Genomic DNA, 25,931 nt, shown 5'->3' with positions numbered 1-25,931 from the left:
ATTCAAATGTTCAGCCCTGAGGCTATGGGGATTTGAGACTTTTTTACTGAGTACAATATGACTACAATATAATATGTGAGTACAATAGGTCCTGCCAGTGTAGTTTAGTATCAGAGCAATTCATGATACATTTTCAATGGCCTGCTGAGTTTCTTTTTCCTCTATGACTGGTCAGGCTGCTGAGAGATGCAATACAGCACAGGTAATAAAGCTGAAATACTCCTCTCCGCCAGTGACTCAGTCATCCACCTGCTCTGTGCCGACAGCTCACGCTGAGCTGTTTGTTCAGAGAAGCAAACCGACCTATACAAAGCATGAGGTGAGCAGGAGAGTGGGATACAGGAAATATATCTTTGCTATCCAGGGGGCTATCGCGATGTGTGACTGCAGTTGTTGCACGAATGCACATGCACATCCGCAGGCACACAGAGCAGCACAAACACAACCCACTCAAATATGAAGTGGTAAAGTAAAGGACCCAGCTGCAGACGTACCGCAGTAACCACGCATATTCCCGGAACTCTCTGTCTCTTTACTTCTTACCTCTTCTCTCTCCACACACATACATTTAAGCACACACACACATTTTATCCTCGGCTTGTGCAGTGCTGCCAATTCTGCAAAATGTTTCTTCATATGGAAGAACTGATATTGTGAGACTTTTTTTGTTTTGTTTAATCAACTACAATGTCACAGGCTACTGAAAAGAAAAAAAATGTTATAACTGCACAGCGCAATATTTGTTTTACCTACTTATTTCTGGTCTGTGAGCATTTGACACTTCATTAGTGAGAAGAAACGGGAACATCCAATACAGCCTACTGTTTGTTTTCCACAGTCCCCCTGACTATGTTTTTGCAGTGTAATAGGGGTTAAAATATGAAATCTTTTGTTTTAAAGATATTTTTTTCATTTCATTACACTTATTTAGGCTATAAATCAGCCCCATACCTTTCTTCATGTAATAAAATTCTGATATAAAAACGATCAACACTGACGTCTCATTATTTTCAAGATGTCTCTCAGGACAGGTCCTCAACCCAGAGATGCTTGCTGTTAAAAACTTAAGTTATTCCAGTATTATATCCCACACCACCAACAGTCAATAGCTTTTAATTATTGGGTGCAGACACTCAATAGAAGCTGATATGGAACGACCATTTGCCTGCCTGTTGGGTAATTGTCTCCCAGATCTCATTAAAAGATGCTGGATTTGGAGAGGGAAGAGCAGGGCAATGATGAAGAAAACTGAAAACTGATGTGGGTACACAGAGAAAGAGTGGGAGAATCTAAAATCATTTTTGCAGAGTAAATAAATCTCTGCTCACAGGTGGACTTTAGTATAGATTCATGATTGCAGCTTCCACATACTGGTGCAGTCTCAGGGTCCAACTGGGTTCCAACACACACATACACACAAATAACTCTACATCAGTAAATCAGTGTATTGAAAAGAATATGTTACAATTTATTACAGTAAGCAACGTAGCCAAACACTTTGTCTTAAATTTTACATTTCAACATTTCAAAAGACCCAACAGGTTGTCAATCTCTATCTCCTTTTTACTATAACTCTTTAAAAGCTCTGGAGAAAAAACTGTTTCTGAATTTAACATTTTATCTTACTGAAATAAATAATGTGAGTGTTCACTTCAGTCCGAATGAGAGAGACAGAGCTGTGAGCCAAGGGGAGTGCACACTTGAAGGTGGAGAGATGAGGCAATGTCAGACAATCAGCTACGTCAGACACGGTTCAGTAAACAGACAAGAATCCTGGGAAATGCGTTTGGCCTTTAGGACTGCACATTCAATCTCAGTTCAAGCCTCAACACTTTCGATTAAGGCTCTTTTACACACCCACTAAGTTCTGTTGAAGCTCATTAATCACCCAAATTGGCTTTTGAGAACAGCACCATCATTATGACAAGTACTCTTAGTAAGATCCATGGTTGTCTTGCCAATCTATGACTCTTCACTTGCAGATAACAAAAATACTGTTAGTATTATCATTATGAGTTAAACCAGATTAGGGCCCTGGCAATAATTGATGATAATTTACTGACGTTCACAAGCTTGACATCATGATCATATCATATTAAAGCTTTACAAAGACCTATTGTCCAATTTCATCAAAAAACATTGATCATTTACTCCCAGTTTCTACTACACCATCAGAAAATGTTACCTTATTACATTATTATTTTATCGTTCTAGAAATCAGAACATTAATTAGGCTTGTCCAGAGGGACGCTGAACTACAGTTTATTATGTTGAACTGCAGTTGTTTGATCAGGTGCTACGAAGCCTTTAGTGACCAGTTGATGAACGGTGCAAGCTAGCCTTTCAGCTAAGAAATCCTCCCACTTAACCTGAATCTGGAGTACATGTGATTTAACATTGCAACAAAGTATAAGCTAAAGAGATAGATACTGCTGCATGGAAAGTCTGTTTGAATTACATGACTACTATAAATTACATGGGGGATCTGAGAATCAAATTAATCACAACCAACCAGAAAGTCAGTATAAGGAGAAAGACCCCTGCTGTTTAGTGTGGCTACTACACTGATCACTGCTACTTTACAATGGCCTAAAAACATGTGGATGTAGTGTGTTTGTAATACTATAAATTCAAAAAGGTTTAATGCATGGCTTTGCACACCACACACACACCATTTGTTGATACAGTACATAATCGTACTGTATCCAGTCAGTCAAAAATGAATGTAAACCAAATAAACCTAGGTTTATTCCAGTTTTATGCCCACTGTCTGCTCTTCAAGTTATATTTCCCCTATTTGGAAGTTGTTAATACTGTTGGACAAAGTGCAACATTAGTTCAACATCTTTCTGCTCAGGTGTTAAACCATCACAGGTGTTTGCTCTGTGAACTGAGATCGCTCAAAAGTGTGTCTAACAGTCCTACAACAGGTCTCCCCTTTATTATTTGCCACTTTACATTGTAAATAGTTTTCCTATGAATTTTGTGGCAAACTGATGTATGAGTTGATTCACCTTTGCCTCACATTTTGAGGACCAAAATTTGGTTGGCCCCTTGCCTTTGGGGACACCCTGTATGCCTATAACACTTGAATGCTGGCCAGAAAAACACTCATCTGCAAATTGAGAAGCAAATTGAGCAGATTTCACTTTCCGCTGTTTGTCCACCATGAATTCCTTTTTTCCTTTGCTTTTATTTTCCCAAGTAGGACTACTCCAGAGGTGGCTCAAAACCTCCTTATTTGCATGTCACATTCCACTTTAGTTCCCCCAAATAGGAAGAAGGCTTGCAAGAATCCATGACTTCAAGTTTATAGATGCTTCATCTCTTTTTGCTGGATGCATGTTTATGATGCTCTAGATCCAGACATTCTGGTTCATGTGTCTGTAGCTTTTGAAGCCTCTATTTGAATTGTTCACTTGCAGATGCTTGTTGGTTTGCGTGTATCTGGGGCATGTATCTTCTCAGGCTGTAGTTGATGGAGTAATGACAACTGATGACCACTGCAGTTAATAGCTGAGTCTTGCTGGGTGTGGGGCTAGATGAGGGCCAAAACTAAGCGTTGTGTAGTTAAGAGGTAACAATCTCCGTTCCTAGATGCCTCCATCCCTTCTGTGCCTCAGCAGCTGGAAAATATTCTGTAACAGTAAAAGCAATCGTGACTGAGACACACACAAACTCAAGACACAGAGACAGGAAACAGAGAAAGACAGAAACAGGGAAGTTCAGCCTGGCTTTTACTGGAGCATAGACTGGACAGAGGCAGGCAAAGCCTTACCTTGCCACACATACCATCTTTACTGCAGTTCTTATTGTCCTTGTCTGTAGCCTCCTCTTCCACCTGTAGACACAGACACACAGCAGGTGTTAGTGATAGGCAAAGGTAAGAATAGGTTAGCTGGTAAAAAAAAAAAAAAAAAGATAGTCCTTACCTCCTTCCTCCACCTGAGCTCACAGAAGACCCTCTCGAAACACTCATGCATGTAGTTAAACTGAACATTGTCCATCAACAGCAAACACAAAGAGAGAAATGTGGATTTAGATTCAGGAAGACAAATCAGATATCTGTCACATATTTAACAGAATAGTTCAACATTTTGGAAAATTTGTTTGCTTTGTGGCTGAGTTAGATGAAAAGACTGAAGCTACTCTCTTATTCACACTTTAAAAATAAGGTCACTGGAACAAGCTTTAGCTTAGCACCAAGACTGCAAACAGGGGTAGACAGCCAACCTGCCCCCGTCACATGATAACAGAATACACTTTCCAGACCCACTAATTAACATCGTATATGCGTTTGACACTCACATAAGGTGTAAATATCTTGACCCAGCGTGGTTTCTTCTCTCCCCGTGCATATTCAAAGCAGAAGGCCATGCCTTCTTCATCTGTGTCCCACCTCTGCATCTCTCCCCAGGCAAACGCAATCACCTGGTTCTGGAACAACAGTAATGCTTTAGTGCCATTGAAACATTATACACAGGCTCATTCCAAATGTGCACACTCTGGACTTGAGACTGAGCCCTTACAGACTCTTATCATATGTTCATTGTCATCACATTAAGTCCGTGAGGGTACTCACTGCGAGGAAATGAAATGCATTATGAAACAGGACTTAAAGACCTCATGTGTTTCCATGGAAATTAACTGAAATTTCTGATCCATTACTAATTTCAAAGTGTTTTTCTCAATGGTTTTTAATGGTGTTGACACTGGCAACTTTTGCAGGATATCTGTGACAGATGGTGGTGACCAGAACTAAACTGGCGACATAAGGCGTACACTGTGCTCGTACATATGGTGCGCTACCATAACCACTTGTCTATCGAGGTGCCCCAGCTTTCTATATACAAAATTAAACACACTGAGAAATACATGTCCTTGCCTCAAGTGTCCCTTCCTCTGTGCAGGCATGCAGCTTGAAGTGGTGAATGCTGATGGCTGTGATGACATGGCCTTTACGTCGGGAATCACAGGAACAGTGGGGGAATATGATCTCATTGTAGCCCTCACAACCCCTCAATAAACTCAGATACTGAAAAAGAAAAAAGAAAAGAATGTGTTTTATTAAATATTACAAAATGCAGTTGTACAAATATAGAAGCATGATGCACGTTCTGATCTGTTTAAATGTAAAGCAGACTACACTGAAACACTACTTATTCTCTGTAGCCCAACTGATCTAAATTGTGAGTATTTTATGTGCTGGGCTGCAGGTCAATGCTCCAAAGTGAGGAAAGTTTCTTTCTATGTTTTCAGCCAGAAAAGGACTCACTCTATAGGCATATTTTCCTAGAAAGGGTTTGTGTCTGCAGTCAAACCTACACTCTTGCTGTTAAACTGCCTCCACCTCCAGATGATTCTGTGACTTTTTCCACTTTGTTATATCACAAACAGTGAAGTGAGACTGCACAGGTGAGAGCGTGGGATGACGTAAGAAACACTGAACTATAATGAGTAACTCTCCTTGTCTCTGTATGTGTCAGCTATCTCTGAATATTAGTGACAGAGCTGTGTGCTTTGTCTTTGTGTGAGAGACTGACCATGGACATCTTCTTCTGTTCTGCCAGCTTCTGTAGCTGGTATGACTTCTGCTCTGCCTTGATGAAGCCTTTCTTCACATCATCCACAGCCTGCAAACATATGATCAGAGAGGGTGCACTGTACATAAAAAACAAATACAAAAAATGCACCTCTGCCTCAGAAAGACATGGGCACACACAAACACACACACCTGGTGGAAGAAGTAGTTGACAGCAAGCTGGTTGTCATTTAGCAGAATCTCTTCTTCAGTGGTAAAAAGCCACTTGCGCAGGGTGAGGCATGTCCCTGGGATGGCTGAGGTGTAGTTCTGTACATACAGTTTGTGGGGGAACTCGTTTGGAGCAAGCTTACGCACTGAAGAAAGGATGAGAAAAGAAGAAAAAAGAAGAGAATGAGATTATGTGTTTATGTGGTATGCACAATTAACAGCACAATACTACAATTTCTGTCCTGTATTTATGAGTCTCACAAAATTTTGCAATAACTTCATATTTTGCATTACTTTGTGGGGTCTGAATACTGATGTAAATGTAATATTTCAGTTTTTCCTTTTTAATAAATTTACAAACATTCCAAAAATTCTGTTTTCACTTTGTCATTATGTGGTACTGAGTGCAGATTAATGAGAAAACAAAATGAATTTAACAACATAACAAAACTGAAAAAAGTGAAGGGGGTCTGAATACTTTCTGTTATATATGCAACACACTTTATGTTATAGTGTGGACATTAATTGTAAAGAGAATATTTTTAAGTCAGCAGTGTAACTAAATGATAACAAGTGGTAAAAAGGTTGGACGATTGGGGTGATCCATCATGGAATTCAAGCTCATGCCTTTTCTCAAGTTGCCTTCATTTTTTATCTTAAATGTCCTTGTATTATACTACACTTGAATGAACAAGGAGCTGAAGTGACATATAAAGTAAGAACATTTACCTATAACAGCCCTTAAGGGTTGATTATTCTGAAAGAGACATCTATAGAAGAATTATAACACTGATTTACAAAATGATCAGATACTCCACCTTTCTGTTACTTTCTCATTATTAGATGACTTTGACTACAAATAAAAGTCTAAATTAACATTGTACTTCATATAGATGGGAAGTGATTTCAGTGTGGAAAAATGTATGAACATACACACAAACTCATGTTAAGTGACTCACCAAAAGTATGGTTGATGACCTCAAACAAAGCAAAGTAGCTGGCTGTTACATTGTCCATCCCTAGTTTCAGTACCACAGCCTGAAACAAGGGGACAAAAGAAAAACAAGATAAATCATATGCGAAATGACATAAAGTTGTGGTTATAATGGTTAACAGTTGCAGAGAACAGGCCTGTGTATGTTTACCTGGTAGACCTGGTCTGTAGTAGAGTTTTTGCGAACTCTGACAGTAAGTGTGGTTTTATCGGGCATGGCTATTCTCAACTCCACATCCGACACGCCATTGTAGTTCTAGTTCATAAGAAAGAGACATAGTATACAGTGAATCACAGACAGAGGACTATACAGTCAGACACTAATAGGTTTTTCTTTTTGGTTACCTCATCTGATTCAGACAGGAACTCTTGCATGATGTCACTTTCTCCAATTACCCGTACAGAGCACACTGCAAATAAAACATCTATATTAGGTGAAGACATTTTATGGAAGTCATGTGATATAACTGGTAATACAGTGACATAAACTGTGTAACTGTGTAGTTCTGTAATTTGGAGTACACAATTTTACACAATTTCCACTTTCTTGTCACAAAGTCTTTTCCTGACCTTTCTCTAAGTACTCTTCCAGGCCTCTGCGACGCGCATCCAGCTGCTGCTCCGACATGGAAAAAGGCCATTTCCCAGGCAGCTTGGGGAAAGTGAAGTTGGCAAACTCCCGCTTAAGGTTTTGGTGTAGGATCACGAACTCCCGGTAACGCTTGGAGCACAGCTGCCTGCCTGCCATGTACACATTATATACCTGGAATAATAGAGTGAGGGTTAAGGCTGAGAAAGATAACAGCAAAAGAAAGATTCTAAAAGCAATGACAGGGCGTCAAAAAATATTTTACCACCAGAGGAAGGAAAAGAAATGTCAAGAATATTAAACTGACACATGAGCAGATCTAGACACCCTAGACACAGGGACACAAAATGTGACAATGTAGACACTGTAGTCAAACCTGCCACATTGGTTCCATAACCTGTCTTGTGATCGCAGCTTTTATATTCTTAGTGACTCCTTTCTTTACTCTACATCCTCTCGTGTTTCAGTACCCACTTAATTATCAGTTATCTACACTTCCAAACACACCACCGTCCTTTCATTTAACCTATCATTCAACCGATTCACAGATACACCCACCACAAATTTTTCCTGGTTGATCTCGGTGTGTTTGTAGCTGGGCACAGAGATGGGGACAGCTTGCTTGTCAGAGTAGTCATAGCAGGACTGGGCTGAACCATCGTCACCAGGATCCAAGCAGTCGGCCTCCTGGGGTGGGACGGACAGCACAGCCAGCACCAGCTCCCTCTCACCCGCCCGAATCAGGTCCACTACCTGCTTATGGGTCGCACCCTCTACGTTCACTCCGTTACTGAAGAAAGGAAAAAGACTTTTTTTATTTTTTACTATATAAAAACTATTACAATAAACTAACATCTCTTACTACAAATATTCATTTTTTAATATGAGTACTACCTATATTGTTTGTGTATATGGCACCTTTTGAGACTTTTTTGTTCGGGGCTAAATTACTGTGAAACGTTTTAGATTTCCATGAGCAAACATATAGGAAAACTATTAAAATAACATACAATCTGATAGAGAAATACAATAATGCACCAAACCATGTGTTCAAAAATTTCATACACTATCCTCTGAATCACTCCGGATTCAGATTTTCCTCCTCAGAAATAAGGAATAAGGTATAACTAACACTGGGTGTGTGTACTTTAGTAATCGTGTGCATGACAGTGTTGATGTTAGTGCTGTAGCAACATGATCTCTAGTTAACGTTTCTCAAAACAACCAGAGCATCTCCTCTAAACTCTCCCAGCGTCACCTTTAGCTCTTTCTGACATGCTTTTAAAGAAATTCCAGTAGAAGGGATAGATTAGCAAGTAAAGGCAGCAATTAAACCGCAACAGAATGAGACTCAGAAGATTATTCATTATTATTCATTATTTACATTTTGTGGTAATGTATTGGATTTTTGCAATTAAAATAACAGTTTACAAATATTAACATGAACGCATAAGCTGCCCAAACTTCTATTTGAACATTTTCCAAAGACTAAAAAAACCAGCACGGCCCCAAATGTTATTTGCATAACCTGAATGCAACCCACTAAGTACCTTGAGGGAAATCACAGTTTGTGTTGCAAAAGTAGTTCTAACATGATGGCTTCCTCTCTGCAAAATGTTAGAATATGTTGTTAGAATAGCTCTACTACTTCTCAGACAAATGATATTTACTAGTCTATTTAACCTACTATCCCAGCCCTGTTCTTCATGTCCACACTGCCTATTACTGGAAATTACCATCATTCACATTTTGCATATGAACATGACTCAACCAAGGACTGTCCAGAGAGCCCCACAAATGTTGTGCCATCTGTTCTTCATGACAAGTACTGAGGTACTTAACGTACAATGAATGGTGCTGACGTGGGAAATCAGACGGGGTCATAGTGAACCAAACATAAATTATACACATTATCAAAACAGGGTGCTTCATAACATTAAAAAGTTGCATAAATGACATTTGATTTTCAACATTTCCCACAGGGACCTAGTTTTCAAAAGACACCAATGACTTGCATGCACTTCTGTAATGTTGCTGGGCTCACAAAGGACATAGTAAAAAAAACCAAAAACAAATACAATGCAGCAGAATCTGAGATATTATCTTTTTATATTCCATGCATTCATCATCCCCTAAACAGTTCAGGATAGAAAATGTTTTAGATGGAACTAGTGGCGGACAACTGATCTGTCATTAAATCATAGCATGGAAATAATCAGTGGAAATAAACTTTCTTCTACCCAGTAACAGCATGAGAAAACAATCCACAAATTTGCAATTGAGCCAACAGAAGCCTTCTGAGATAGGCCCACATAGCAAAGCTGAAACAAGTGAATATGTAGACAGAATCAGTAAACCAAATAGAGGATACATAAACCACGGATAAAAGCATATTGCAGGTGCAGTGTGAGGAAGAGCAAACATCTCACACAAACCACAGACTAAGCATTTGAGCAGCTTTCACTTTAGCAATTTTATGACTATATAATAAGTACCTGAAGTAGTGGCCTTTGCACTTGGAGTCAGCACTTCTGGGTGTGACAAATAGTTTTTAGGAGACATTTTTTTATATGTCCCTGTCAGTTTTTCTATCCTTACAATTCAAAGTAACAATTATTTTATGTTCAATGTGTCACTGGCTATGTGTTTTCTTTTGTGCACTAAACAAGCACAAACAAGTAAAGATGCACACATACACACACTCAATCTAAAGGCTCTATCTGTCAAAATAATACACATTGCACCTCTTAACCCTCTGATGCACATTTTTGTGTTGAAGGGACATTAAACATTCCCATTGACTTTTTTGCAGGTGCATTAGTGGATTAAAGAAGAAAGGGGCATCTTTCTAAGTTGCCTTTGTCATCATTGAGGAGGGTGAAAATAATTATTACTCTGCATTAAAACCTGAAAAGCAGGAGCTATTTATAAATGTGAAAAGAAGTATTGATTGTGTTATTAAGTATGCAGGCATTCTGCTGTGCACATTCATAGATATTATGCAAAAAAGGCTCCATGCACCCAAGTCAAATCTTAAACAGAATAAAACAATGAATTTTTAAAGATTGAGCCGTCTTGTCTGCTGCTTGTACAGTGAGGTCACAAAACTATAGCTAATCCAATATTTACCAAAATAGCTGGTACAGGAATGAAACAAAAAGGCTAGCAGCCTTTTTTAGTACAGTATTCAAAATGCACATACATACATTCATCTACATGCTTCCACATAAGCCCAGAGAAATAATGGGGTCAACAAATTGCCAGGTTACTGCGGGCCATCCATTAAAAAAAGCAGTATAAAAAAGCCAGCCAATGAGACATTGAATTTTTGAGGGCGAAGCCAATCAGAACTGTACAGAAGGCATCCCTCCCTTTCTGCATCACCTTATTCCACTGACATACAGTGAAGCGCCAGAACTGATACTGATGCTGATGCTGTGCTGCGTGCTTCTCTCCATAGCAACAGAGCCTAACATCAGCAAGCAATCTCCATGCATACTAACGTGCCTAAATGCAGCGCACACACACATAGCAGTACTCATTCACAGTCACATCAACGCCATGTGTGGTTCATTTACCAAATTCTGATAATGATTTCACTTTTTAACCCCTGAAAAATGTAAGTAAAAAAGCACTAGCTGGGTACATACCACACACTGCATCTGACTAGGATGATATGAATGTGCGCCAGGGATGACTTGAGAATATTTGACATTCTGTGGATGGGTTTTAGTGTGAGGGGAATGTCTAATGATCCCTGGATCTCTTCTCTTTGATACACAGAGACGTCTTTCATCAGCCTTGTAGACCAGTGTGACAGTGGATGCACACATTGGCTTTTTTAGGTGGCGGCCACTAGTCCCACTAAAGAGATGGTTAGTGAATGATGCTCATAGGTCCTGCTTGTTTTAATTTCAGCCTGTGATCAAACAGTCATTTGTATGTTAGCTACTTTAATATTATACATTTCTAGTTTAGCTAAGAGAGTAACTGTTAGCCACTTACACCTCCAGAATCCGGTCCCCCTTCGAAATACCGGCTCTGTCGGCGGCACCCCCCGGTAAGACAGCACTAACATGCTGCAGTGGAGCGTATAGTTCCCCGTTAATGCTCCGTAGTTGCCCTCCTTCACTAACTTGTCCCCGAACATTGAAACCATAGCCCGAATCAGACTTCACTATCCGAACTAGCCGTGGGCCTGAAGTAACGGTGGTTGCAGTCTGGCAGCTGCCGTCGGTGCCCGGTGTAACGTTACCGTCACCGGAGGCGTTACGAGAGGAAGGGTGAGGCAACGGAGGGACCGACGAGCAAATTCCTTGTTCCTCGACGTCCGCCATTTCTTTACACTATTTGTGTCATTCACTCCAATTCGGCTAACATTAAATATCCTCCAAACATTTGCTGGTAGTAGCAGGCTAATCAGATTGGCTAGCTAGCTGCTCGACATACACCGGAAAAAGCCGACAAGCTCCGATGATACGCGAGACCGCCCCGGATGCGCTCCATGTGGATCACTGGCACCAGAGAGCTCCCTGTGTAGGCCACAAAACTGAATGGGACAAGCCCATGGTGTTTATTTGTTTGTTTACAATAGACAAACTAATAAATCGTGGTAACTGTAACCAAGGATTGCTGAAGGGGCCCCACGAACTACCAGGGTCACCAAGGGTCATAAAACAAAACAACAGCCTGTACCTTCTGCTCTCCAAGAAAAACAAGTCCAAGAAAATGTTATAACATGTGATTGTGGGTGCAATCGCTTTTTATTGGGTGAATTTTAAAAATCTTAATTAATTTTATGTCATCTGTTAATGTTAATTATTCTAATTAATAAAGATGATTCTTCGACTGAATTAACAACTGCGTATCATTTGGCGCTGACACAATATACAGAGGGACTCCACAAGTCCCAGGTTCTAATTGCATCACCTGACTATGAAGTCCATGTCAAAATTGTCCATATATTTGCAAGGTAGATGATTACGACATAATCTCGAGGCTCTGTTTTTAGAAAGGCCTTGTGTGAAATAGCATTGCTCAAATGAAGTATATATAGGAAGTTGTATTTACTGGCCTTGCAGATTAGTCATTGTTTTGTCCTTGAATGTTCTTTTTTTTCTAGTAACAAGACTACAGGGAAATAAAATTGCTTGGACAATTCAGATTGAGAAATATAAACACAAGAGGGCAGCAAAGGAAAGACTAAAGGCACATAGTAGATGACCAAATAGTGAACACTTTATGAAGACAGTTTACTGAGATTTATGTGAACACACATAAAGACTTAAATATAATGTCTTATAGGGTTTAGAAATGTAGTTTGTATTCTACGTAACCATCTAAATTGAATGAGATAACAGTAAAGGTTTAACTCAGGAATAAGGTCCTGAATTATGCTTTTGTTGAGAAACACATACAGAACAACATTTTAAAAGTGTGATGTAAAATGGTATTGTTTATTAGTCACTTTTGACATTTACAATTGATGGTACACATCACAGTTAAAGGTTTAAATTCCCTCAAGCCTCCTGTGCATAGTAATCCATTTGTGATTATTCTGTGTGTTTAACCAGGTTATCATTCTCAGAACATATGATAATGACATGTATATTTTATACATGGGGCTGTGATACTAGTGCAAGTTGGAAAATTCAGTTTTTTAGTACAGATTAGACAAGCCAAAGAATTGCTTTACATTTTTTCATGACACATTTTGGCAAGGGCTAATACAAAAGTGACATACTCTGTGAAATTAACAGCCCCATCACGGTCAGTATCCAGCATGCTGAAGAAGTTTTGCGCTTCAGCTGGAGACTGGGACAAAAGGAAGAAAGACAGAAGCAGTTGGTAAAAGTTCAGAAATATGGTAAATAGGCACAACTCTGTATTGCAATATCATGACATCTTTTCCACTTACTTTTCCAGCGAGCTCAGAGCGGAGAAGTTCAGCAAGTTCTCCTCTGCTCAAAGTGTTTTTGTCTCCCTCTTTACCGGCATACTTGTCAAAAGTGGCCTTGAGTAGTGCCACTGCCTGCAGGAGCCCTGGCATGGTGACTGGAATGAGAAAATATTGCAGACTGTGTAGCCCAGTATTTATTTATTTATTTATGCATTTTACATGGGTGTGGTAGTGTGGTAATGCTTTGTGCCACATTTAAGCACACAGACTGGAACACCTACTTTAAAGACTGGGAGGGGTTGGATGAACATCTTATTAAGATACAGGACACTAATTTATCCACTTAATCTAATCTAATTTAATCTTATCTAAAGTGATTCAATGTGACTATAATGAATATTTTTACTTTCTCTTAAGTGTCGTTTTTTAAAAATATGGGTGGTTTAGCTGACAAAGCAAATTGGTAGTTTGCTGTGCATTTTTCCAAAACAAATTCTAGCCTGCCTTTCAGTATGTTGCCTGATTCCCCACTTATTTTACGGTTTGTTCCTTCTGAACGACTTTTGCTTTGCTCTGTCATACTGTCCATATTCATTTTCAGTTACTCTCTGTTTCTTCACCCATCTGCATACATGTAGATTTTCATAAACAACTTTGGTGTAAGTAGTTAATAGTGTTTAAATGAAAATCTATGGCATTAATTTAACTAATTCAGTTTCACTGTTATAGGTTTGACAGAAATTGGCATACTGTAGATTGATTTAATAATTCTACACAGACCTGGTAAAAACGATGTCGATGGATGCAAAATTTTAAACAGAATATTCACTTACCAAAATGATTGAATCCTTGTAGGTTGACCAGATGAAACACGGATGTGAGAGGAGAGCAGAGACACAAACCTTTAAATAGTAGTTTGACACACCCTTTTTCCAAGCCCCTGCCCCTGTTCTGTCTTTGTTCTAATTTTTTTCTTCTTCTCTGTCATAAAACTACATATCAATGCTTATATGTAACTTAATTCAATTTCATTACTAGTAATGCAATTTTGGGAACACTATAAGTATATTTGGATATAAGAATGTGCATGTAGACAGATGTTTGTCATGTCATGTAGCTTTAAATGGTGGTCAGTATAATTTCCTGTCATTCAACATAATAAAGGAACATCCTCTAGATATATCAAGTTTCTATCCCCAACCTAAAGCGACCATTGTAGAATCATTGCAGGTCTTGTACAGTCTGTGTACAATTCCAAGACTTTATTCTATTACTCCACATCAGACAAACTTTATTATCACAACTTGAGTGTTGGTTATATTCTGAAAAAGCTAATGATCTGAGTGCAGACTTGATTAGAAGCAGTGATACCAGTAAATGCAGCAACAAGACAAACTGAGATGGTAGGCGGTGTCAGGACATGCCATGATTCACTGTTAGAGAATGTTTGCTGGTACCAACACTGCCTAAAGCGGACCATTGTGAACACATGATACTATCCTCCCTCCACACACACAAACATCTTGTGAAAAATATTTGACCAATGTGTCAGCCATTTAAACTGTGCAGTGGTTTCAGATGAATTAACTCATTCTCAGTCAGTCCTGTATTATTTTTCTAAGTTACGTTTTTATCGGCAAAGAAATGGCAAAAAAAGCAAGACAAGTTGAATTCAGTGTTTGTTGAAAAATTAACTTGAGGGGGAAATGATTTGCGGGCATGTTGGGCTGTAGGTCATCACTTTGAGCAGATTGACAGTAACAAATGAAACCATAACTGAATAATTATTAAACTTGCAACCATATGTCCAAAGCTTAATTTTAACAAGTACAACTAGTACTAGTAAATAAAGTTTTAAATCCATATAATACTACTGTATAAAATTAAACAAATAAAAAAACCCAGCAGGGTTGCAGTTTAAATAACTAAATAATTTTCCACCACTATTTAGTAGTTGAATGTGTGTATGTATGCTTGCACAAAGTATGTGGAAGATTTCACAGTGGAACTAGCTAAATTATATTATAAGGCATTGGTTTCAGCTGCATTGAAGAAAAAAAAAGACAGAAACAAAGTCACAAAGACAACAAGACTCAAGGTTCTCGTTCTTTCACCGCCCTGTTTTTTTCATCCTTTGCTAAACGATTATTTGTTCAGTGTTTCATTGCTTAAAAAACAGGGACTCTACCACAACCCAGCGCCACTTGTGCAACAGTGGATTACAATGTTGTTGAGTTCATAATATTTTATGAGCTATGGCTTGGCTTAAAGTATACCCAGAAAGGAACAATAGATCAAAAGTGTTTAGTTCTCTTGGCTGTTGATGTGGTTTTTTCTTAAATAATGTTGTCGCTGCCATGCACCTTTGTTTGCAATGAGTTACCATTGAACACCAGGAAATACTAGACCCTTAGAGTACAACACAATGGAATCCAAGTTTTTTCAGTGTATGCCCCTCTCCCTTTTCTTTTTGCTGTTGTACTTTAATGACTGGCGGTTTCTATTGTTTCTGTGTTTCGTCAGTTTGCATTATTGTTGTTATGCTGAAGCTGTTACCAACAATATGCTCTAGCAAAAGAAACTGTTGGTAATTATGGTGTTTGCAGTATTTTTTTTTAACACATAACATTTATTTTGCATGTACTTGTAGAATGAAATTTCCTCGTTGCATATGCAGCAGAACACAGTGTAGTTTCAACAACATTCACATAAATAGCCTCTGCTGCCAGTGTGCCACGCTGACTCTAACTGTTGAGTTTACTGGGTCTCCTTTGCAAAACGTATCGCATGTTTGTGGGTATGAATTACAAAGGGACATCTATCTGCCCTATATTCATTCGTAGGTGTTTTCCCTTAATGTACAGTGACAGAATTTTACTGCATGACTATTACATTTATAGAATGAATCACCATGTAATACTGTAATTGTGCTACCTCTCTAATTATGTCCACTCCTCCTCATGTCTTAGAATTGGATGTTTTCTTCTCCATGCCTGAGGTATGTCAGGTGGTTCCTCTAATGAGGCCACCATCTGCAGTGTAACTACCTTCGCCAACGGTAGAATTTGGGTGGAGTAAATTGCCAGAGCATAAGATGAGCATAATTCAACAAATATATAGCTCTACTTCCTGTTCTGTCTTAGCACAAAGCTAAAATATCCATTTGCCTCATTACTGGTGTGTAGCAACTTCTGTGTTTTTAGGGATAATTATATGTCACTGTGGAATAGAGTAGGTATTATGGTTAATTTATGCTTACACAACTTTTGATATATCTTTGTTTCTGCAAGTAGTAATTTTGGTCTTTTTGAGCTTACTTGGGTTTACATAAAATGTATTTAATATTCTGAACCTGGAAGAGGTCTTATGGCATTAGTATATTTCTGTTTTAAATGAAAAGAATACTTGTACTTATGCACTTTCCAATGCAGGATGCTGGTATGGTCAGTGGTATTCTGGCAGATGTTCACTTAATTTTGAACCTGGCAGGCAGCAGGAAGGCTGCAGCAGCCAGAAGTGTTTTAACCAAATTAATGAACGTTGGCTGTATCTTTGATTTAGGAAGTAGTGAAGGCAAATTACAGTAACATCAGTCAATCACATTTCCTTCAGCATTACATAACATTATGTGATTATGCAGAACTTGTAAACAGAAACTTTGTTTTTCTTCTTATTTTCCTCCACCTGCTCCCTGCTCTCACTACAGATGTCAATGCCATCTGCAAACATCATGGTCCATGGAGATTCCTGTCTAACCTCATCTATCAGCCTGTCCATCACCACAGCAAACAAGAAGGGGCTCAAAGCATCCTTGGTGCAGTCCCACCTCCATCCTGAACTCCTCTATCACTCCTAGAGCACACCTCTCTTACAGCTCTCATACATGTCCTGCACCACTCTAACATACTTCTCTGCTACTCCAGACTTCCTCATACAAAACCACCCTGTCATACGCTTTTTCCAAATCTACAAAGACACAATGCAGCTCCTTCTGGCCTTCTCTGTACGTCTCCATCAGCATTCTCAAAGCAAATATTGCATCTGTGGTACTCTTTCTTGGCATGAAACCGTACTGCTGCTCACAAATGCTCACTTCTGACCTCAGCCTAGCCTCCATTACTCTTTCCCATAACTTCATTGTGTGACTCATCAGCTTTATTCCTCTGTAGTTTCCACAACTCTGCATGTCTCCCTTGTTCTTAAAGATGGGCACCAGTACACTTCTCCTCCATTCGTCAGGCATCCTCTCACTCTCCAAGATCTTAAGTAGCCCAGTCAAAAACTCTACTGCCACCTCTCCTAAACACTTCCATACCTCCACAGGTATGTCGTCAGGACCAACTGCCTTTCCACTCTTCATCCTCTTCAACGGCTTCCTCACTTCATCCTTACTGATCTTTGCTACTTCCTGCTCCACAACAGTCATGGTGCTCTCTGACATTTTCCTCATTCATCAACTCTTCAAAGTATTCCTTTCATCTTTCCATCACACTTGTGGCACCTGTCAACACATTTCCACCCTAACTTGCTGCAAATCCCTCCCATCTCTGTCTCTCTGCCTCGCCAACCTGTACAAATTCACCTTTCCTCCTTAGTGTCCAACCTATCATACAAATCCTCATACGCCTTTTGTTTGGCCTTTGCCACCTCTACTTTCACCTTACACTGTATCTCCCTGTACTCTTCTTCTTCCTCTCAGTGTCCCACTTCTTCTTAGCTAACCTTCCACCTTCCACCTCTTGGTCTCATTGCTCTGCCCTTGTCCTCTTCATCTTCCTCACCACCAGAGTCATCCTTCACACCACCATCCTATGCTGTCTGGCTACACTCTCCCCAACCACTACTTTGCAGCATAGCCGTTTCTTGCGCTATGCAGACTATGCAACTGCATAGAGCCCCCAAGCCACTAGGATGCCCCCAAGCGGCAGCTTCAGCCTAATCTAAAGAGAATTAAAATTATTACCTGTTGTTATCTGCAGCTTTCTCTTGTGTTTATTAAATCACTTATGTATAAAAATATAGGTAAGATATAAATGGTGGTGAAGGAGTAACAGTGAGATTTTAGAAAATGTTTATTTGTACTGCTACCTAGCTCAGCTAGCCTCAGATAACGTGCGTTAGCTGCCACATTACTTTAGGATTACTAATTTATGTTTAAGTTTAGTGTATATTTTTGGAATCTAATTCTAAGTGTGCTAGTATAAATAACACTTGCAGGGTTCTCTCGGCCTCTTCTCACGCCACACCTTCTACTTCTCATGCATAGAATTTGTTACGATAGCGGCTGTGCTGTCTAACGTTAATACGCACGCACAAATATCAGGCTTAACTAGGAACCCTGCACTGTTATTTAATTAATGCCCAAGAAATATTTGACCTATTGATTATGTTGTGCTTATATGTCAAGATCTACCTTAGGTCATCCATGGGACAGGATCGCTTTTCTGGTCTCGCAATAATCAGCATTTATCATGAGACTGGTAAACAGCTGTCATATGATGACATAATTCAAGACTTGGCTTCTAAAAAAGCCTTATAGTAAGTATTAAGTAAGTATTATTTTTAGTGTTGGGTTTTTTTCATTGTTGCACTTTAAAATAGATGGTTTATTGTGTTTTCATTCTATGGAACAGTTAATGTTGATATGTTGTTCATAATGGCCAGTGCTTGTGAGAATTGTGTTTTATAAAGTATATGTTGAAAAAAAGCTCAGTATCTGTTTTCTTTGTTGATGTATAGATGATTGTTGATTACCTTGTATTAATATTTATCAGTTTAAATTGCTTAATTTGCTAAGATGTTTATTTTAATGTGAGAAGTGGATTTTTGTGGATTATCAAAACAGTTGTTTTTTTGGCAAACTAGGGGGCCCCTAAACACAATCTTGCATAGGGCCCCCACAAGGCTAGAAACGGCCCTGCTTTGCAGTCACTGATCTCTTTCAGGTTGTAACGTCTGCACAAGATGTAATCAACTTGTGTGCTCCTGCCTCCACTCTTATATGTCACCCTATGCTCTTTTCTGGAAAAATGAGTTCCATACAGCCATTTCCATCCTTTTTGCAAAGTCTACCACCATCTGTCCTTCTGCATTCCTGTCCTGCATACCAAACTTACCCATCACTTCCTCGTTACCTCTGTTTCCTTCACCAATTCCATTGAAGTCTGCCCCAATCACCACTCTCTCACCACTAGGGATACCCTGAATCACCTCATCCATCTCCCTCCAGAATTTCTCCTTCTCTTCTCACTCACATCCTACCTGTGGGGCATATCCACTGACAACATTCAACATCACACCTTCAACTTCCAGCTTCAGACTCATCACCCTATCTGACACTCTCTTTATCTCCAGAACATTCCTAGCAAAATCCTCCTTCAGGATAACTCCTACTCCATTCCTCTTCCATCCACACCATGAAAAAAAAAACAGTTTGAACCCTGCTCCTAATCTATAGGCCTTGCTAAGATATAATAATAATAATGATAATAATAATAATAATAATAATAATAATAATAATAATAATAACAATACATTTTATTTCATGGCGCCTTTCAAACTCTCAAGGTCACCTTACAGAGAGAAAAAGGAAGCATACAGCATGAAATACATAGAGTGCATTAAAACAACAATAACAACAATGCATAAACAGAGGGCCAGAATGTAAACGCAAAAGTGCAGAGCATCCAGGAAGTGGGCGATGCACAGCAAAAGCAAATTGAAACACAGAAACCCAGATGACAGAACAACAAATATGAAACAATATGAGGCAATATGAAATAGGCAGAGGGTGGTAGAACATCACGGGCTGCTTTGAGAAGTTAAGAGAGTTAGGTGGAAAACGCTATACGGAACAGATATGTTTTGAGTGATGACTTAAAAGTTGATAAGTCCGGAGACGACCGGATGCGATGAGGGAGAATGTTCCAAAGGCGGGGCGCAGTGTGGCTGAAGGATCTAGCGCCCATGGTGGCCAGGCGCACTGTAGGGGTGCAGAGGAGAGTGGAACTGGAGGAGCGGAGAGTACGAGGCGGAGAATAGATATGAAGTAAATAAGTGATGTATGGTGGGGCAATAGAGTGGAGGGCTTTGTAGGTGAGAAGGAGGATTTTATAGTTTATACGGAAGGACACAGGGAGCCAGTGAAGTTGTTTAAGGACAGGGGTAATATGATGTGAGAATGGAGTTCTGGTGATGATTCGGGCAGCAGAGTTCTGGACAAGTTGAAGTTTATGAAGTGATTTGAGAGGTAGACCAGTGAGGAGTGAGTTACAGTAATCCAAACGAGAGGTGACAAAGGCATTAACGAGTATGGCCGTGCTATCGGTGGTGAGTGAAGAACGGATGCGGTTTATGTTACGTAGATGGGAGTAGGCCGACCGGGTAGTGGTATTGATATGCTGAGTGAAGGAGAGAGTACCGTCTAGGATGACACCCAGGCTTTTAACTTGGGGGGAGGGGAGGACAGTATTGTTGTCAATTAGAATGGAGAAGGTGCTGGTTTTAGAAAGGGTGGATTTGGTGCCCACGAGGAGAATTTCAGTTTTGTCGGGGTTGAGTTTCAAAAAGGTATGGGTGAACCAGGATTTGATATTATGTAAGCAGGTAAGGAGGGAGGGAGGGGGGAGGGTAGAAGATGGAGCAGCAGAGAGGTAGAGCTGGGTGTCGTCTGCATAACAGTGGAAATTGATGTTATGTTGCCTAAAGATATGTCTGAGAGGAAGGCGATAAATAATGAAGAGGAGGGGCCCCAGGGCTCTGTCCTGGGGCCCCTCCACGCCACAACTGACAGTAGAGGGCTGGGAGTGGAAGTTCTGGAGATGGACGGACTGGGTGCGGTCAGAGAGGTAGGAGGTGAACCATGAGAGGACCGATGGAAGCAAGGCGATGGAGGAGAATATTGTGCGAGATGGTGTCAAAAGCTGCAGTTAGGTCAAGAAGGATGAGGATGGAGACAAGGCCAGAGTCTGCGGCTACTAGGAGGTCGTTGGTGATTTTGACCAGGGCAGTTTCAGTGCTGTGAAGATGGCGGAAACCAGATTGAAAGTGTTCGTATAGGCTATTGGCGGCAAGGTGGGTATGGACCTGGTGGTGGACAACTTTTTCAAAAATTTTAGAGAGGAACGGGAGATTGGAGATAGGGCGGAAGTTGTTAAGGTCCGCAGGATCGAGACCAGGTTTTTTTAGGATTGGTGTGATGATGGCTGTCTTGAGTGATGGGGGTACGATATCAGAACTGAGGGAAGTGTGAATAATGTGGGTAAGATGAGGAAGGAGAGAGGGGAGACAGAGCTTGACGAGGTTGGTTGGTAGGGGGTCAAGTTTGCAGGTCGAGGGTTTGGATTTGAGGATCAGGGAAGAGATAACCGTGGTGGGTGGAATGATAAAACTCGAAAGCAGGGAGGATACTGATAGACAGTGTAGGGTACAGTGGAGGCAGTTCGCAGTGTCACAGATGGGGGGAAATTGCTGGTGTATATTTTCGATTTTTGATGAGAAGAAATCCAGGAAGTTATTGCACAAGGTGGTGGAGAGTGAGGGGAAGAGAGGAGTATCGGGAGGGCCCAATAAATTTTTGACAGCGGAGAAGAGGGAACGCGTTGAGCCAGAGGCGGATACAATAAGAGAGGCATAGAAGTCAGACTTTGTTTGAGTAATGGTTTGCTTGTACTTCAGTATGTGGTTTAGGTATAAGTCCTTGTGGGTGGATGAACCGGTTTTTTTGAAGAGACGTTCATATCTACCTTTCTTCTCTCCATCATATCAGCCAACTCTCTAGTTTTCCTTGACAAAGTTCCTGCATTCAAAGTCCCTACTCTAAGTCCTACACTCCTGTCCTTCCTCTTCTCTCTTTGCCTACGAACACGCCTTCCTCCTCTCCTTCTTCAACCAACATTAATCCAATTTCCACTGGCACCCTGTAAGTCAACAGCACCAGTGGCGGCCTTTGTTAACCCGGATCACGACCGATCCGGTATGGAAGTCATATTTGTGATTCTCATGTTTGATTTGGCTTAAGTTTAATGTCAGATGCCCTCCCTGACACAACCCTCTGCATTTACCCGAACTTGGGGCCGGCACATGAAGACACTGGATTGTACCCGTTGTGGTTGCATTAAACAGAAACTTTGTTTTTATTTTCCTTATGTCCATTATCTTTGGCCAGTCTTTAAAGTAAGTAAAGTGGTATACTGTGATATCAATCTTGCAACAAATATGCTATTATTTTAGGATAGCCTAAACGGCATTTCTGCTTCTGCAGCTTCAGGCTGACAGTTGCCTCTAAGTAACCTTAACTGTTTGCTGAATGTCTTCTGCCTGTGTTTAACCAGGCTCTTATGCAGGCGCTTGCGGTCAGGGAGTGCCGTTCACCATCGTGCAGCGGTAATTGTGCAAACTTATACAGCAAATGCTTTGAACCTCCAGTTTTGGGTTTGCTTTCCTATTTTACTAATAAAGACACATACATTCCTCACTCAGCCATGCAAGGTAATTCAAGCGCCTAAAATTAATGGGAGAGATTCAACACCCTAAATGCCAAATGCTACTAACTACCACAAGAAGAAGGCAAAGGCAACAAATGGGACAAATAAATAGAAGATTAACTATGAAGCATTTTAGGAAACATAAGGTGGCATCAAATATTACAATCAATCAATTATTCAAATATGTCATTTGAAAAGATGTTTGTTTAAGATGTGTTTATTCAGTATTTAAAAAAAATATACAGCATGTAGCAGTGTTTGTACACTCTTCCCATCTCTTTGAAATCATTGATCTGTGGCTGTTTCAAAGTGTGGTTTGTTAGACAGCACTACCTAAACTGGTTTGAAAACTGAGAGCTCTCTCCAGTTTGAGCTCGGTGTTAGATTATGCAAAGCTTCAATCTCCATGTCAACAAATCTAAAGAAAAGTGTAAATTAAACATGGCTCAAAAACTTATCTCTAAAAGGAGACAAACGCTCTTCAGTGATATTTGCTTTGCTATTAGTTGCTTTCTTTCTTGTTTTTTCTCTTCATTTTCTCCGTGGTTTAGCCTGCAAATTTAGATGTGGAACTCATAAAATGTCTAATGAGTTTGCCTTGCAAGATGCACAAAACCCACAGCTGGTAAAAAAAAAGAAAGAACAAATAAAGGAGGGAGTCTATAATATGTAATTACATGCAGACACTGGTGTTTGCTTCCAAACAGGGTGGAGTCCAAGTCATCCTCCATCAGCTCACCTGAATTAGGTTCTGCCACTACTCCAACCATTTTTAGTAGTATCACTGTAAAAGCTAGAATGTAGCTTAGGTGCCTAGTTTGATTTAAAAGATCAGTAAAATGTTCATCTGTGTACCATTTTTATGATATGGGCCAGCATATTGTCCCCTATCTTGAGCAAGAGGCAGGGTACACTCTGGACAGATCCCTAGTCTGTCACATTACTGACAGACAGAGGCAACATTCAGACCTACATATTTAGAGCCAACAGTTAACCTAAAACTGCACGTCTTTGGACTGTGGCTGGAAGAGGTGACAGTACTAACCACCGCCCTCACTTTGTTGCCAAGGTAGAAATATAAACATACTGTGTTGAAACATGAGATTATGTGTTCTTTCTTTAGAACCCATTATTGTCCTTTTGAGGAAAATCAATAAAATCAAATTTGCTTTTGTAAACAAAAATACTTGAGCATTCTTCATCTGCAATGGAAATTCCTAGTAATCCAATACATTTGAATTTGGAATCATCATAGTTCTTGACTAGAGATGCAAGAGTTAACATGGCCAGTTTTGTTGCTCACATCTAGAAAACAGACAGGATTTTGATATGCTTGCGCCACCTGGCAGCCAGCTGGGAGAATGCAGTTACACAGTGCATCTGCTGGCACTTGGCAAAGTGAATATGTGGACAAGCAGTGGGTAAAATTTAGGAAGTGATGAAGTAGAAATTGAAAGTGATTAAAGTCAACAGTGCTGACTGAATCACTGAATTTCCTCTACTGTGCCATAACACTGTGTGACATTTAAAAGGTGCAACTTCTGAAGACATAAATTACATATACATTACCTCTAAACTATTAACAACTAAGTGGAACATTTGGTATGATTTGGTGTTGATAAATAGACACAAAATAAAAAATAAATTAACATACAGTTTAGTATCTAACAGTTCTCAGCCATGCAGGCTTTTGAATATAACAGTTTTGAATATGTACATATTTTTATTTTATAAGCAAATGAAATACTCAATTTTAAATACTGTGGTTATTTGTACTGCTTCATCTTGTATGACCTGTTCTGGCTGTACTGTTTTCTCACACTGAAGGAAGGGCCTGTCTCTTCATATTATTGCCTGGAGATTATGTCATCAAACAGAGAGACTGCTCAGCCAATCACTACCTATCAGGGAGGCAGGTCAAGGATAAATGCCAGCCAATGGAAATGAATGCTTGTTTCTAAACAAGCTGGAATGTGTCAATTAAGCTTTTGTCAATGGGATGAAAAGCATTTGAAATGATTTTAGATCTGAATAAAATGAAATGAAAGAAAAAAGTTCTATGAATACATTCCCATTATTTGTAACTACATTTTTCTGAGCAGAGAAGGGGAATTGGGAGACAAACAAACACAGGAAAGCAAAAAAATTGAACTTTATAGTCTTTAATTTTTAGCCAGCTTTGAATGAAAATGTATTTGAAAACCAGGTTACAGAGGTGAAGACAATGAATATCAGATTTTGTGTGCACACAAGAAACCAACCAATCCAAGCTCAGCTTTTGATACACATGCAAAGGACCTGATACCAGAAACACTGGTTTTCAGTGACAACAGTGTCACATCTATATGTGATATGTAATAAATAATGAAAAAAATATTTTAGGGGCAAGCTTCCTTAGTCTTCTTCACCTTCTTCTTTGCCCTTTGAGCGCTTGCCTCCCCTGCCTGTCTTCTTGTGGTAGTAGCATTTGGCCAGGTCAGAAATACACCGACAAAACTCTCGGAAGTTGACTTCACCATCGTGGTTTTTATCCAGCATCTCCATGGCCTCCTCAATGTCATCAGCATTGATTTTTTGCTGAAATGCACATGTAGTCTAATCTTAAAAATCTTAAAAGATAGCATGAAATGCATGAAATGCACAAAAGCAAATGTGAATAGTGAATAAGCAGCAGAATGACATTACATTAATGACCATATAAAATGAGTGAGTTGCTTACTTTGAGCTCAGGGCTTTGTATTTCTTTCTGCAACACCTTTTTTAACTCTTCCTTGTTTAACTGGTGCTTCTTGCCTTCATCATCTGCATACTCCAGAAATATATCCACAATGTTTGTAATGACCTGATCCAGGCGGGCCATAGCTGTAATGGAAAAATTTTGTTAATGACTGTGAGGAATCGATCTGTAATAATGTTGCCAATTTACAGAGAACATTGTGCTGTTTCCTCTCATGCACTCTTCCATTGCTCTTTCATTCTTCCATTTATGTTCAGTATCTAGATAAAATGTTATTATTTCTTCTTCCTGCTCAAAACATCCTCCATTCATGTTTTGCATCAGTACTCACCTCAGTGTTCACGTTCACTTGGTGAGGAGAGATCACACGTACCAAAAGCTGTCCCCGATGAGACTGCTGTCAGACTGAGGGCAAAGCCTCCTCTTAAAAAGCAGACGCCCACTGCCTGACACACATGAACAAAAATGTGCACAA

General features: G+C 39.7%; 2 protein-coding genes across 3 annotated transcripts; both read right to left on the bottom strand.

Annotated features, from left to right (window-relative positions):
- Window positions 1–1,451: 1,451 nt before the first annotated feature.
- snx27b (sorting nexin 27b) lies at window positions 1,452–11,783 on the bottom strand. 2 transcript variants are annotated; one of them, XM_026317820.1, is made up of 13 exons: window positions 11,341–11,783; window positions 7,894–8,125; window positions 7,317–7,509; window positions 7,092–7,156; window positions 6,898–7,002; window positions 6,712–6,790; window positions 5,735–5,898; window positions 5,544–5,633; window positions 4,886–5,035; window positions 4,309–4,437; window positions 3,933–3,992; window positions 3,779–3,841; window positions 1,452–3,638 (listed from the first exon to the last, which is right to left on the bottom strand). In XM_026317820.1, exons 1-13 carry the CDS (start codon window positions 11,670–11,672, stop codon window positions 3,594–3,596), a joined length of 1,707 nt encoding a protein of 568 aa, XP_026173605.1. In that variant the 5' UTR covers window positions 11,673–11,783; the 3' UTR covers window positions 1,452–3,593. The 2 variants fall into 2 exon arrangements, with proteins under 2 accessions (XP_026173605.1, XP_026173604.1); XM_026317819.1 differs by having other exon boundaries at window positions 3,793–3,841.
- A 13,082-nt stretch (window positions 11,784–24,865) lies between these two features.
- s100w (S100 calcium binding protein W) lies at window positions 24,866–25,931 on the bottom strand. The gene is made up of 3 exons (XM_026317934.1): window positions 25,788–25,931; window positions 25,439–25,581; window positions 24,866–25,296 (listed from the first exon to the last, which is right to left on the bottom strand). Exons 2-3 carry the CDS (start codon window positions 25,577–25,579, stop codon window positions 25,114–25,116), a joined length of 324 nt encoding a protein of 107 aa, XP_026173719.1. The 5' UTR covers window positions 25,580–25,581; window positions 25,788–25,931; the 3' UTR covers window positions 24,866–25,113.

The sequence above is a fragment of the Mastacembelus armatus genome, chromosome 16, assembly GCF_900324485.2.
Source record: "Mastacembelus armatus chromosome 16, fMasArm1.2, whole genome shotgun sequence".
Classification (NCBI taxonomy): domain Eukaryota; kingdom Metazoa; phylum Chordata; class Actinopteri; order Synbranchiformes; family Mastacembelidae; genus Mastacembelus; species Mastacembelus armatus.
This window is presented reverse-complemented; position numbering and strand designations above follow the sequence as displayed.